The sequence below is a fragment of the Pteropus alecto genome, unplaced genomic scaffold (genome assembly GCF_000325575.1).
Source record: "Pteropus alecto unplaced genomic scaffold, ASM32557v1 scaffold76, whole genome shotgun sequence".
NCBI classification, from domain to species: Eukaryota; Metazoa; Chordata; class Mammalia; order Chiroptera; family Pteropodidae; genus Pteropus; species Pteropus alecto.
In genome coordinates, this window is record NW_006443138.1 from 28,143,151 (window position 1) to 28,155,666 (window position 12,516).

The 12,516-nt window shown below is 40.1% G+C and overlaps 2 protein-coding genes and 1 pseudogene across 2 annotated transcripts in view; all 3 read right to left on the reverse strand.

The window, feature by feature from the left end:
* TULP3 (tubby like protein 3) overlaps positions 1-4,716 on the reverse strand; it is a 61,232-nt gene extending 56,516 nt beyond the window's left edge. Inside the window, exon 1 of the mRNA XM_006923857.3 lies at positions 4,574-4,716. Within this exon, the coding sequence (XP_006923919.1) occupies positions 4,574-4,614 (41 nt within the window). The 5' untranslated portion in view covers positions 4,615-4,716. The remainder of the gene's footprint in view (positions 1-4,573) is intronic.
* Positions 4,717-5,805: 1,089 nt separating this feature from the next.
* Positions 5,806-8,497, reverse strand: RHNO1 (RAD9-HUS1-RAD1 interacting nuclear orphan 1). Its single transcript, XM_006923858.3, has 2 exons — positions 8,246-8,497; positions 5,806-7,169 (listed from the first exon to the last, which is right to left on the reverse strand). Exons 1-2 carry the CDS (start codon positions 8,411-8,413, stop codon positions 6,606-6,608), a joined length of 732 nt encoding a protein of 243 aa, XP_006923920.1. The 5' UTR covers positions 8,414-8,497; the 3' UTR covers positions 5,806-6,605.
* Positions 8,498-9,215: 718 nt separating this feature from the next.
* LOC112472352 lies at positions 9,216-9,333 on the reverse strand (annotated as a pseudogene).
* Positions 9,334-12,516: the final 3,183 nt, after the last annotated feature.

Sequence of the window (12,516 nt, forward strand, 5' to 3'; positions counted from 1 at the left end):
TCGAATCCTGAATAAGACACCTAGAACACATCTGGCTAGAACAAAACATTGTTTCTAGGAAAAAGCACACAAAAATCAAATTAGAACTGCCAGAAAAGATTCCTTTGAAGTCTATCTTTTCTCATCTGAGAAAAAAATGTTAGTATTCTAGGCCCAGCTGTCTTCTGCTTGAATGACTCCACGATCTGGAACTACCTTAATTGAAGCTAGGGAAGGAAAATCCATTTCCTAAGAGGCCCGTTTATTAGAAGCAATCAGAAAGAAGAGAGAATTGCTTGAAAAAGAAGGAAAAGTTGGCAACAGACTAGATCATTCATTTGGCCCCAAAGAATGCAGTGAGGATAATTACTTTAGAGTGAACCCTCTTCGTTTTGCATGTCCCACATAGCAAACACAAAAAGCATTCTCTTAAGTGAACCAAACAGAAAGGTTATTTAGAATGTATAATTTGATCCAGAAGTTAAAAGAATCTATTTATTCTTCACAGATTTAAAAAGGGACATTACTCAGAATCTAAGTTCATTCTACCTTTTGTCTGATTTTCCTTTACTCAGGGGTTACATTTTCTCTCTTCAAGCATACTACCATTTCCCTTTTTCTTGTGTAAAGATGAAAGTCCATTCCTTTGCCTAACAATACCAAATAAATACTTCCACTGCCTTTCCATTGGATGAAATTAATACTCATTGTACTTCACTAAAATGTCTGATTTCTTCAACTGCTCTCCCTAAAAATAACTAGAATGTAGTCAGTATCAGTTGTTACCATTTACATGAATGAATGGTATCCAGAATATCTTAAACAGATATTTTGATAATACATGAGAAAAAGAAGAGGAAACTATAAGTCAAAAGCCTGAATTTCACTTCTGAATTTTACTTTTAACTACACCAATTAATTGTCATGCGACCTTAGGTATATCACACCCTTTCTGAGCCTTAATTTCCTCACTTATAAAATAAAAATAACACCAGCCCTTCTCTCCTTAGAGTTATGAAGCTCAAGAGATCAAATATGTGAAAGCAATATGAATACTGCAAAGAATACACAAATGTAAGCCATTATTTTATCTTGACAGATCTTCCTTTTTTAAAAGCTTAAGAACTTTACTCAAAATACTCCTCTCTACTTTGTCTCTAGCTTATATGACATAACAAATCACCATAACAAAATTACACTAGGTTTCAATGGGAAAATAAGTCAATCCTTTATTTAACTTGCTTTATTCTAAAACCTAAATTCAAAGGCAAACTATGGATTTATTGAAGTTTCTTCCTCCAGAGCTAAATAGAATGATTTATTTTTCCAGAAGCCTTTCTAAAAAAAAATTCTTGTTTTCTTCTTAGTCCTATTTTCTATACATTAATTATCACAGAAAAATTTAAAACTCGCAGCAACTATAGTTCATATTCTAAAAATAGATCTTGCCCATGACAAAAGTAGATGTCAGAGTTTAGATTATTATATCATACCCTAAAACTCAAAATTGTCAAATTTTAAGTTTGGAAAAGGATTATTTAATATACAGAATATTTTTAAAAAACTCTCCTAAGAAACCTACTAATGAATGTACTAGGTCACATAGAGATGAGGAAAAATATACTTTTCACTGAATATCATTTTGTATCTTTAGAAATTTGAACCATGTGCAGTTTAAATGTATACGTTTGTTACTTTACTGATTATAAACCACTGAGGGAATCCAAAGAAGCCCTCATTTTCCAGGGAAGAAAACTGAAGCCAAAGGAGATAAGCTCCTCAAGAACACACTGCTAGAGAGAGAAAAGGCTGGGACTGGAACTCAGAAACCCAGTGGAAGCTTCAGTGTTTCACCTCTCACCACAAAGCCATGTGGTAAAACAGCAAGTGCCATCTTATAAACAGTAAAAGTACTACTATAATCCTTTTCAGAACAGTGATCTTCCAGAGGTCCTGTGACTAAAATGATTATTAATATTTTCACAGAAGTTCAAAGAAAGGCAGAGATAACAATCCCATAATAAAGACTCAGTATTGAGTGAGTGAATAAGGACAGCACATCAATCAGCATGTGGATAGTGTGTCTTCACTCAGGCATAGGTGGATTTAAGCTTTAACCGGGCCAGGAAAATGTTGCAGCTTTCATTATTGCTAACAGTAAAGATGTCTGATGAGGCAGAATAGATTTAGCAGTTTTAGAAAGAGTTTATTCCTAGTGAACTTACTCAGAGGAGCTAAAGCAAAAGGAGACAACAGAAAATTCTTGTTTGAGAGAAGTCTTAACAATTCCACTGTGGAACTACACTCTCAAAATGAACTAAGGGAATGATCAAAGCCCTTTCTAGTCCTAAAATCCTCAAATAAAGTCCTCAAAAAAGCAAAGTAGCTTCAACTTCTCTGAGTAATTCAAGCATACTTTTCCTCTTGGTAAGAAGAAATGTTAACCTCTTCTTTCAAATGGGTACAAATGCAGAGCAAACAGAAAGATCTTGGAAGAAAGGAAATTTATTACAGAGATTATTCTTTCTTTTATAGATCTGCATATAGCCTTCACAATTGGAGAAATACATGCATGTTACACATTTTTATATTTGCCAAACATACTATGGTCATATATTAATCTAAGTATTTTTAAGCACTGAGTAAGTCTGTTTGCCAACAATTCGTTGATCTGATAAAACATTTAAAAAGGGAAGAACATGAGAAAGGATAACAAGCCTGGCCAAGTCATAACCTCCAGCCACTACTACTGCTCGTATTTCCAAAGAGAAATCATGGCACAGAATAAACCACAGACTAGGATTTCTTAGTCAACTCTGGGTCACAAGGTTACATCACACTGAGCAGTCTCTCTCATCACACCTTCAATTCTTGATCAGGAACAAAAGGCCAGAAAGAGCTCAAATTCCAGCACTGTCATCCCCAGGGGATCTATAATATCAAATGCCTAGCCTCGACAAAAGCCTTCAGAGAGTTGTTTCAAATTCCATTCCAAATTTTCAATAAATATTTCAGATATCGGAAAAATATTTGAAATTTATTTGTTAATAATTTTTTACTTTGTTAAAAATGACTCTGCTTCATGGTGAAATAGTCACATAATTCAAAGAAGAAAAAGAATCACAAGAAACTTACAAGTCATATGTGTACTTTACTTTGAAAGGTATTAATGCCAAAGACTCTATCAACGTATTTCATGAAAAACATTAAACACAACCTAGAGCCAAAAAGGAGACATTCCATTCCCTCTCAACAACAGATGACTTAAACAGTAATAGAGGATGCGCTAATATTACCTAGGGCAAGAGAAACATTTGGTGATTCACACATTCTCCTTTGATGCCAATTTCTAAATTAAAGAGCTGGTTTCTTTGGGAGAAAAAAGAGAGAAAAAACTTTTTAAAATTATCCCTTTAAACTTCAGGTCCAGTGAATTAACCGTTCTCAATTTCAAAGTCAATTCCATTTTTTCCCCAATAATCATGAGTCATCTGGTATCCATGAAATTTATTGCCTTAAATTCATTCAATTAAGATTTATTAAATCTGAACGACTGAATACGATCTGAATTCAACTAAGCCGCTCAATTTTAACTTTACATCCTCCTTGCATCTCCATATTTATACCTGTAAATGTAGATTTCTCTCTAGACTTGAAAAAAAGTGCAGTGAATAAACTACACAGAGCGCAGTTATCGCCTAAATAAAACCTGATGGAAGAGAGAAATGAGTGTTCATCCCAATGCCTCCTTCGTGACATTTTTAAATTATTTCAAATCGCTTAAATATCTACTAATTCTAAACATAAGACTAAGTCCTTACATGCTAAACCTTTATTTGCCGTGGTGATGAAATAAAAAGGGAATACAGTTGGTGTATGTGATTTAAATCTTCAGACAATGCCAAAGTTTTAAACCAATGATTTCACGCTGCTCCCCATTAACTTTTCAATAACCTGGAAAACTAGAAATTGACAGGCTGAGGTTGCGGACAGTTTTATTTTGGGGGAGTCACAAAAAAAGGGATATAGCAGAGAAAGAGGAGCACAGACGAGGCGTATGGTACGTTGCAAATAAGACAGCCAACCAGGAATAAGATTACTATAAAGCATATAAAAGCAAATAGTTTTGCATTTTCAGCCCTCGGACTCTGTTCCAGAATTCAGCACTGCCAAAAGCAGTTGCATTAGAGCAAATTATTAAATATCACCCACAATCTTCTTCGACTTCCCCAGGAAAGACTTCATCCAATCTGTTATGACACTCCTAGGCAGTCCGTGAGAAGCAGGGCTAACGCATTTTGAGAAACCGAGGCCCACAGAGGGCAAGGCGAACTCGCAACGAAAATTCCAAGAGTTTTCCAAGCATGGACTGAACACCAAGTCCCTGCTTTCGGTGCAGGCTGCGGAGCCGCCACTCTCCACCTCTCCCCTCGGAAAAGGGGGTCCTCCACCGCGGAGGGGAGAGGGGGCTCCATATCAATCACTCGGACCTGAGCCCAGCTCCCTCTCCTTCAGCTCCCAGTGAGGACCGCCACTGTCTCGCTTCGGCCCTCCGCCCCGCTCAAGACGAGACCAGCCACCACCTCTCTCTGACCTGTCCCCGCGGGGTCCGAGTCGGCAGCGTGACGCCTCCATCCTCGCGGCTGAGAAAGTGGCCACCACGTACAGACCCCACCACTCCGCTGCTAGGGTGGCAAGCCTGGCGGGCAGCCGGGCCCCGCCCCCTAGCAACCGAACTGCGCACTGTCGCCACCGCCTATTGGTCCACGGGCCCGCCGCTCCTCTTTCATTGGCTCTTGCTGCCGCCCGGCGTTGCGGGAGGGTATCTAAGGGGCGGAGGAACCGGGAGTTAAAGGCGCCTGCGCGAGAGCGGGGATGACGCACCAGGGCTGGGTCCTTGGAGCTCTTTCTCGGGAGGGAGAATGTGTTCCCATCAGCCGCGCTGGCTACCGGGGGGCGGGAAGGCCAGTCTGTGAGAAGAGCCGCCTATCCCTCCACCAACCGCCAAACACGGAGCGGCCTACCTGCACTTCCGCCGCTTGTACACAGAAACCACCCAGAGCGCTTCCCGAGGTCTGTAACATTAGGATTTACAGACCTCTGCCGGCTCCCTCACAATCCGACCTTTCCCTGACCCCAGAGCCTAACGGAACCACACTTGTAGCCTCTCCAACAGTCATTCCCAATGAAAATGCTGCTCTCTCACTCCAACTGCACAGAACTCCTTCAACCTCCCGACTCCAGCCCAAATTTTAGAGTATTCCTAGACCTGCTCTACGGACTGTCCTAAGAATCTTTACCATTTACCTGTCTCTCTACAGCCTATGGAGCATCTTCAAGTATCCAAATACCTTAAGGAAATCCACTCTCTAGATCTGTACTCTAGTTTCCAATAAATCTTGTCCTTAACCATCACTTCCTTTGTCACTACCAATTTCTGTGTAGTATTATAGTCCCTACAAAACGTCCTAACAAAAGTTATTGCACATTGAGTTTAGTTTATGGCATTCTGAGGTCAAAGTTGTTTCACGTTGGTTTTGAATGTCTAAGAGGCCTAAAAGTTAGCACAAGCCAGAACAGAGCATTGCACTCGCTGGGTAAGCTTCCACTCATTGTGCGACCCTGAACATGGTTCATTACCTGTGCTTCAAATTCCCATCTACATAACAAACAGAATAGTCCTTGCTTGTCTAGCTGCGGCTGACAGAGTAGATTCTCAAAGCTGAATGAATGGAGTTGAATGAGATACCATTTGTATTGGTGAAAAGACAATGGAGACATTTTGTTGACTAGGCAGTCCTGCATTAATTACAATAAGAAGTTGTATTCTCTGAAAAGTTTCCACATTTATTTTCATACATTTTAAACAGTTACTCCAAGAAATCATTTTCCTACCCTATTTAACTTAGGTTGGAACTAAAAAATCAAAATACAGCAACCTAAGTAACTTATCCATGTTTCCCTTTATCTCCCCTGATACTACTGTAGTCAATAAAACAGGGCTTGCTGCCCTTTCATCATCCTGCCCTTTCAGATGAGCCCAGGTTGCACAGGCAGCAGCTCAACTATATAACGTCAGAGTTTGCTTTGATTTTTTTTTTTCCATTCAACAGGTCATAGAGGAAGCTGCCACTGAGCCCAACAGAGTTGGTACTCAAAAATGTGGAATGAATTAGTTTGAATGAGGTTATTAAAGGATTAATGAGTAGTAGTTAAAGCAATCAATCAAGAAAGAACTTTTGTGGAAGGGACAGTTTTGCTGCATTACTGGCAGTCAGAAGCAGTGTTCTTTTAAAAACTTTCTGCAACCATTTATTTACACACATTTTAAACTGTTACAAGATATTTTAAAATTTTAAACAGTTAATACAAGAAAAATATAAACTGAACTGTTTATGACACTGAAAACTGTATGTAACAAGATATTTTAAAAAGCAAATCTAGAAACTGAATTTTCTATGACTCCAGGGCTCTAGTTAAAATATCTTTTCTCTATTGATGTTATTGGTATTATTTCTATTTTATTTTCTTGATGTGTACTCTTCTATGAGCCAGAAAAGTGACTTTAGCAACTCTATGAAACCAGCAATCAGTTTCTTGAGATTACAGATGTCTGAGAAATCCAGTCAATTTTTCACAAGGAACTGGCTTTTGTTCAGCTTCCCTCTCTCTCTGAGGTAAGTAAACAGGCGCTGTCGTCTCCTCCACGTGACCTTTACCCCATACTTCTCCTCAGGAGTGTCTTTAACCAGAACAGGCTCAGACTCTGGGCTCTCGGGAGTACTAGTGTGAAGGGAGCAGCTTGGCAGGCTGTTTTCCCTCTGATTTGGGGAAATGGGCCCCTCCTTTATAAAAGATGACTCTGGGGTCTGGATGTCAGGCGCAATGAACACATAAGGTAAGTTTTGAAGTGCATGTGCTGACAGTTCCCCACAGCTTTGGGGACTGAGCACTGGAACTAAGGGCCTTCTGGAAATGTCCTTTTCAGATTGATCGGGGCACTCCCTGGTTAAGGGGATCCCAAGTGTGGCTGAACTGGAAGAAGACTGTGGACTCTCAAATGTTAGATGTGGAAACTTGGAAGTGGTAGATTTTCGACTTGAATGTCTTGCCTGGTCTCGGTGATGACGTTTCTGTTTCCGTTTGGCTGGGAAACAACTTTCTGCTGTTCTATCAAATTGAGGTGATACCTAAGGATTAAAAAAACAAAGTGAGGAGAGCCAAGTACCAAGTACAAACCTAATAGAGGAAACTACATCCAATGACCAGAGATCAGAATCCTAAATGGACCTACTACAGTAATGGACACAAAACAAAAATACTTGTCTAATAGGATAGTGATAGAAAAGGATATGAGCTTGGGCAATCTCTTCAGTCTCTCTGGTTTTCAGTTTCCTCATGTGTAAGAAAGAGGACAACGCCTCTTTTACTTTATCATGCCATACAGCTGCAACTTGTTTATCTTTAAACTTTGAGGACAGAGACCAGCAGTCTTATTCAGCATTGATCCCTAGCACCTAGCAGAGTACCTGCACAAAGAGGGCCCCTGGTAAAGAATTGAATAGCTGACTGCAAGAATAGTGAGGTCACATGGAAAGCATGTGGCATAGGACCTGGCATGTAATGAATTCTCAATAAATGTTCATTCCTCTTCTCATCCACAGGGATTCTAACATTTAAGTTTCTTCTACAATCATGAAGCAAGAATTACGGTTCTTCGAAGCAATACTAAATAAGTTATATTTATTAAGCACTCCTAAGTGGAATTTATGCTTTTGTCTGGCCCTTTTTCTATACTACTTCTCTGACATATAGTAGTTATATTTTCTTCCCAGGGCTTTTAAACTGTCAAAATATGACATATGCCATTTCTGTGGAGTTTTTTTTTGGGCGGGGGGGAGGGTCAATCTGTTAAACAGTAAGTAGAGGACCTAGCTAAATATCTCTCACATGAAACTCAGGAAACAATCTCATTTTTTATTAGTTCTGCCATTTACCTGGTCTTCTCACCCAGCTATTGGGCAGTGACACTTTTAAATTGAACTCTTTCAGAGGAATGTGTGTGGGCGGGGGAGACTCCAATTCCAACCAATCCATGACTCAATTTAAACTTACAAAATATGTACCAGAAGAGATGGCTGATGACAAAGTATTATTTCCTTTTTGTCCCTGCCCCCATGAATCTTATTCTCTGGTTCAAGGAGTGGAAGAGTCAGTATTCTGAGAAGCCTAACAGTAAAAATCAAAGTAAGAATCCATGGCCTACCCAGGAAGTGATGGTTGTGTGGTCAATGGGTTTGCTGGGCACCCTTCTGGTGTGGGTGATGGGCAGCTGTGGCGATCTATAGCGATGTTTGGAGCCCTCCAGTGGCTGTTGGTGGAACAGCAGCTGGGCTTTCTGGGACGTTTGGCGGCGTTTTTTTCTGGGAGGCATCAATATGTGAATGAAGAGTGGTTAGTAACCACATTGTGCTGGTTGTAGTCAGGTCCTGGGAGAGACTCCAGTTCCAACCCATGCCTGTGACAAGAAACAAAAGTTCTCTCTCATACTCTGCCAGCCAGTTCTACCATCAACTTACTACCCATAACTCAAGTTTGTGTGGGGCACAGCTTTCTATACTTATACCACCAAGTTAAAACATAGTAGTTCACATTCAACGTTTGTTCAGTGGACATTTATCAAGCATGTGTAAAGTGTCATGCTGGGTGCTTGGAATCTAAAGATGAATAACAATTTATTCTGTGATCATTTATTGAGTGCTAAGCAATTGTAGAAACACAGAGGTCAGACTGTCCCTGTTTCAAAGAGCTAAGAGTCTAATAGAGGCAGACAATTACAATAATGGGACAAATGCTTCCACTCACCCTAGGGTAAGCTTTCTAGAGAGAGTGACAACTGATCTAGGTATGAGGGCTAAAAAGCAGGGAGGGCACTCCAGGATGAGGAACTGCATAAACAAAGCACAGAGACATGGAGCATGTAAATTCAGGGAATCACAGACTCCATGTAGCTGGACATAGGGTATAAAAAGAAAATTCTCAAGCAAGAATCGCAGCTGGACATAGTGTCAGGGTCAGGTCAGAAAAACCAGGTGTGTCATAAGAGTTTGGACTTTAGCCTAAGTAGTCATTGTGGATTTATTTTATTATTTTTTTTTAGGTGAGGCAACCTGTGGTTGACCTCACAGATTGCAAGGACCTTGTCAGCTTACAATCCCTTATTTTTTTAGTTTTTACGCCTACAGCACCTGGTCTTCCTAATGGTCTCCCATCCAAGTACTAACCAGGCCCAACCCTGCTTAGCTTCCGAGATCAGATGGAATAGGGCTTGTTCGAGGTGGCATGGCCGTAGACTCGTTGAGGATTTTAAAGCAAAAGATATGCTTACACTTGAATTTTTTTAACTTTTTACCCCAAATAATTTTGAACATACACAAAAGTAGACTAAATAATATAATAAGCCCACATGTACCCATCGCCCAGCTCCAACGACCATCAAACCATGGTCAATCCTGACCCATCCACACCCCTAACCACGTCATCTACCTCTGTATTACTTGAAGAAAATATGATATTCCCAGTCATTATATCATTCTGTCATTCACATTAGCACAACATATATATGTAGTCCTTAATATTATCAAATATCCAGAAATGTTCAAATTTTCAATTGTCTTGTAAATGTCAAAATTGTTTGTTTTTGTCTTTTAGACAGATCATCCTGACAACAATGTAAAAGGAGAAAAGTACTGTGGAAGTAAGGGGACCAGTTTTAGGAGGTTACTGCATTACCAAAGTTAAAAATGATGAGGCCTGAACCTGGGCTGTGTCAGTGGAGATGGGAAGCTGGAGAAGAGGCAGGGTCAACAGGACCCAGAAAGTAATAAAAAGTTTGAAAAAGTATCCACTGAATCTAGTAACCAGATTGACTTTAGTAGAGCTTTGTCAATGTAATGGTGGGACAGAAGTTTGAATGCAATAGGTAGAGGTAAATGGGAGATGCAGCTGAGCGTCTTAGACCCAGAAAGACATACAACAGTGCAGATTGGTTCTGCTATACATTCATGATTCAGTCAACAACAAAAAAGTAACATACTCTGACCTGTCCTAGGCAGTGGAGATATAGATAAAAAAAAAAAAAAAAGGAGAAAGTGTCTACCCTCCTACCATTTTTAGGGCAAAAGCAGATGATAAATATACCGAATTGTTCATTCATTCATTCATTCAACAAATATTTATTGTGTGCCTCCTATATGCTAGGCACTGTTTCAGGTGCTGAAAATATATACCAGAGAACAAAATTAAATCCCTGCCCTCATGGCAGTTACATCCTCGTTGGAAGTGATAAGAAGTATGAACAAAAATCAAACAGGATAAGGAGTTGAGATATTTCAGAGTTGTCAGAGAAAGCTTATCTGGAAAAGTGATATATGAGCAAAGACCTGAATGAAGAAAAGAGAGCAAGCAAACAACAGAAAGATGTGAGCAAAGAATATTCCAGACTACAAGAATAATAAGTGCAAAAACCACAAGGTGGGAAAATGTTTGACTCATTTAAGAACCAGTAAAGTCACCATGGCTGAACTGGAGAGTGGTAGGAGATGAAAATCAGTCCATGTGACACAAGGCTTTATACATAAGGTTAAGAACTCTAGATTTAATTATTCTTAACGTGATAGGAAGCCACTGAAAGGTTCTGGATAGAGAAGTGACATAATCTGATTTATATTTTTAAAAAATAACGAGGTATTTTGTGAGAAAAGGTGGGTTGCGGGGAGGGAAGATGGGAAAGGAAGCAAGAACCCAGCTAAAAGGCTATACTTCAGGACTCCAGTGAAGCGATGACAGTGGTAGCAATGGCTACAGTGAGAAGAGTTGAAATTAACCAGCCTCAAACGAACACTACGTTGTGCAGCAATCCTACTGTTTTCATGATCAACTCATTTCTCACAAAGATTCTCTTAAAACGTTTCTACTTTCTTAAAACTTTAGAAGTCTCCTTCTCTGTTGACAAATGACCTTATTTCCTATTTCACAAATACAAGAGATATCAAAGAAAATACATTTTCCAGAATTCAAACATGAAACCTGCATATACCCATATCCATCTTCATTCTTTCTTCTGCAATTAGAGGTCAGTCCCTTTTGATATCTAAGGCCTTTCCCTCTGGCTGTGCTTTGAAGCCTTTCCCACTCTCTACACCTTTCTTAGGCAATTATCTGCTCACATTTCAATAACCATCTAGATGTAGATGACTTAAGTATTTATATATTTATCTATGAATTCTCCACACAGGACCTATATATCACACTGCTTACTTGACAGCAACTAGATACTTTAAATGCACTTCAAACTCAACATGTGTAATACTGGATTCATGATCATTTCCCCTGCACCCCCACCACAAAAGTGACTATCTTCCAGGGCCCTTGCTCAGGGAATGATATCTGTCATTCATTTAGTTATTCAGCCAGAAACTTTGACATTTGTTTCCCCACTCCCATCTGACCCAACAAGCTGTCAATTTTACCTCTTAAATATGTCTTCGATAATGTCCCTTTCTTCACTCTCTGCTTTTTCCCACTCCCCCCACCCCCGCCCCGCGCAGAGAGACCTTTTAAAAATGCAAATCTGATCTTGACTCACTTCTGCTTAAAATTTTTGAGTTTTAGATAAGAACCAACTCCTCAGTTATGACTAAAGTCCTGCTTCCTCAGGTTCCAGCTTCATCTCACACCACACTCCATTCAGTTCTCTTAGCTCAAACTCCCCAGAGATTCTTCAGGCTTTGTACTCACCATGGTCCCTCCTACCATACAGCCTTTCACGCCTTATCCCCTTTAAGGGTTTCCTTCCCTTCTTTGCATAAAGGCATCAGATCTCACATCAAGATTTAGTTCATCAGAAAAGCCTTTCCTGACCTACCTAAGGCAAGACTTCCTTATTGTAGATACTCAAAGTTATCACTGACCTCTAATTTATCACTTCACAACTATAATTCTCCCTTTGCTTATTTGATTCTTCGAAAACGGCTGTGCTCCCCTCTCCTCCCGTTAGACTGTAAACTCAGAGAGAACTTCTTCTGCTACTGTATCCTAGCAGGGCCTGGCACATAGTAGGTGCTCAACAAACTTTTTTGAATAAGTTAACAAAGCACTTTATTATATCTAAAAGACTGGGAGTTTTTTGTGGCGGGGGAGGGAAGTGGATGAGACAGATCAGTACTTGAAGATTTGGAGCTGAGGTAGAGTTTATGGTGTGTAATTTTTTAAAGATGCTGCCCTCAACGAGTCAGTGTAGTCGGGGAAACTAGACGATCGTTAGTTGGAGATACGCGCAGTACAAGTTCCCCCAGGAAGAAAATCGACCAAAGTGTACTTTAAAAATATAGTAAGATCCGGAGGGAGGCGGGAAGAGAGTCCCCGGGGTGATTAGGGAAGCGACTGGACCGCTCGAGGGAGAGAAGGTCGAGAGGGCCTCCCCAGGCGCCGCCGTTGCCCAAGGTCTCTAGCTGTCCCCGCTGGCCCACCACCGCC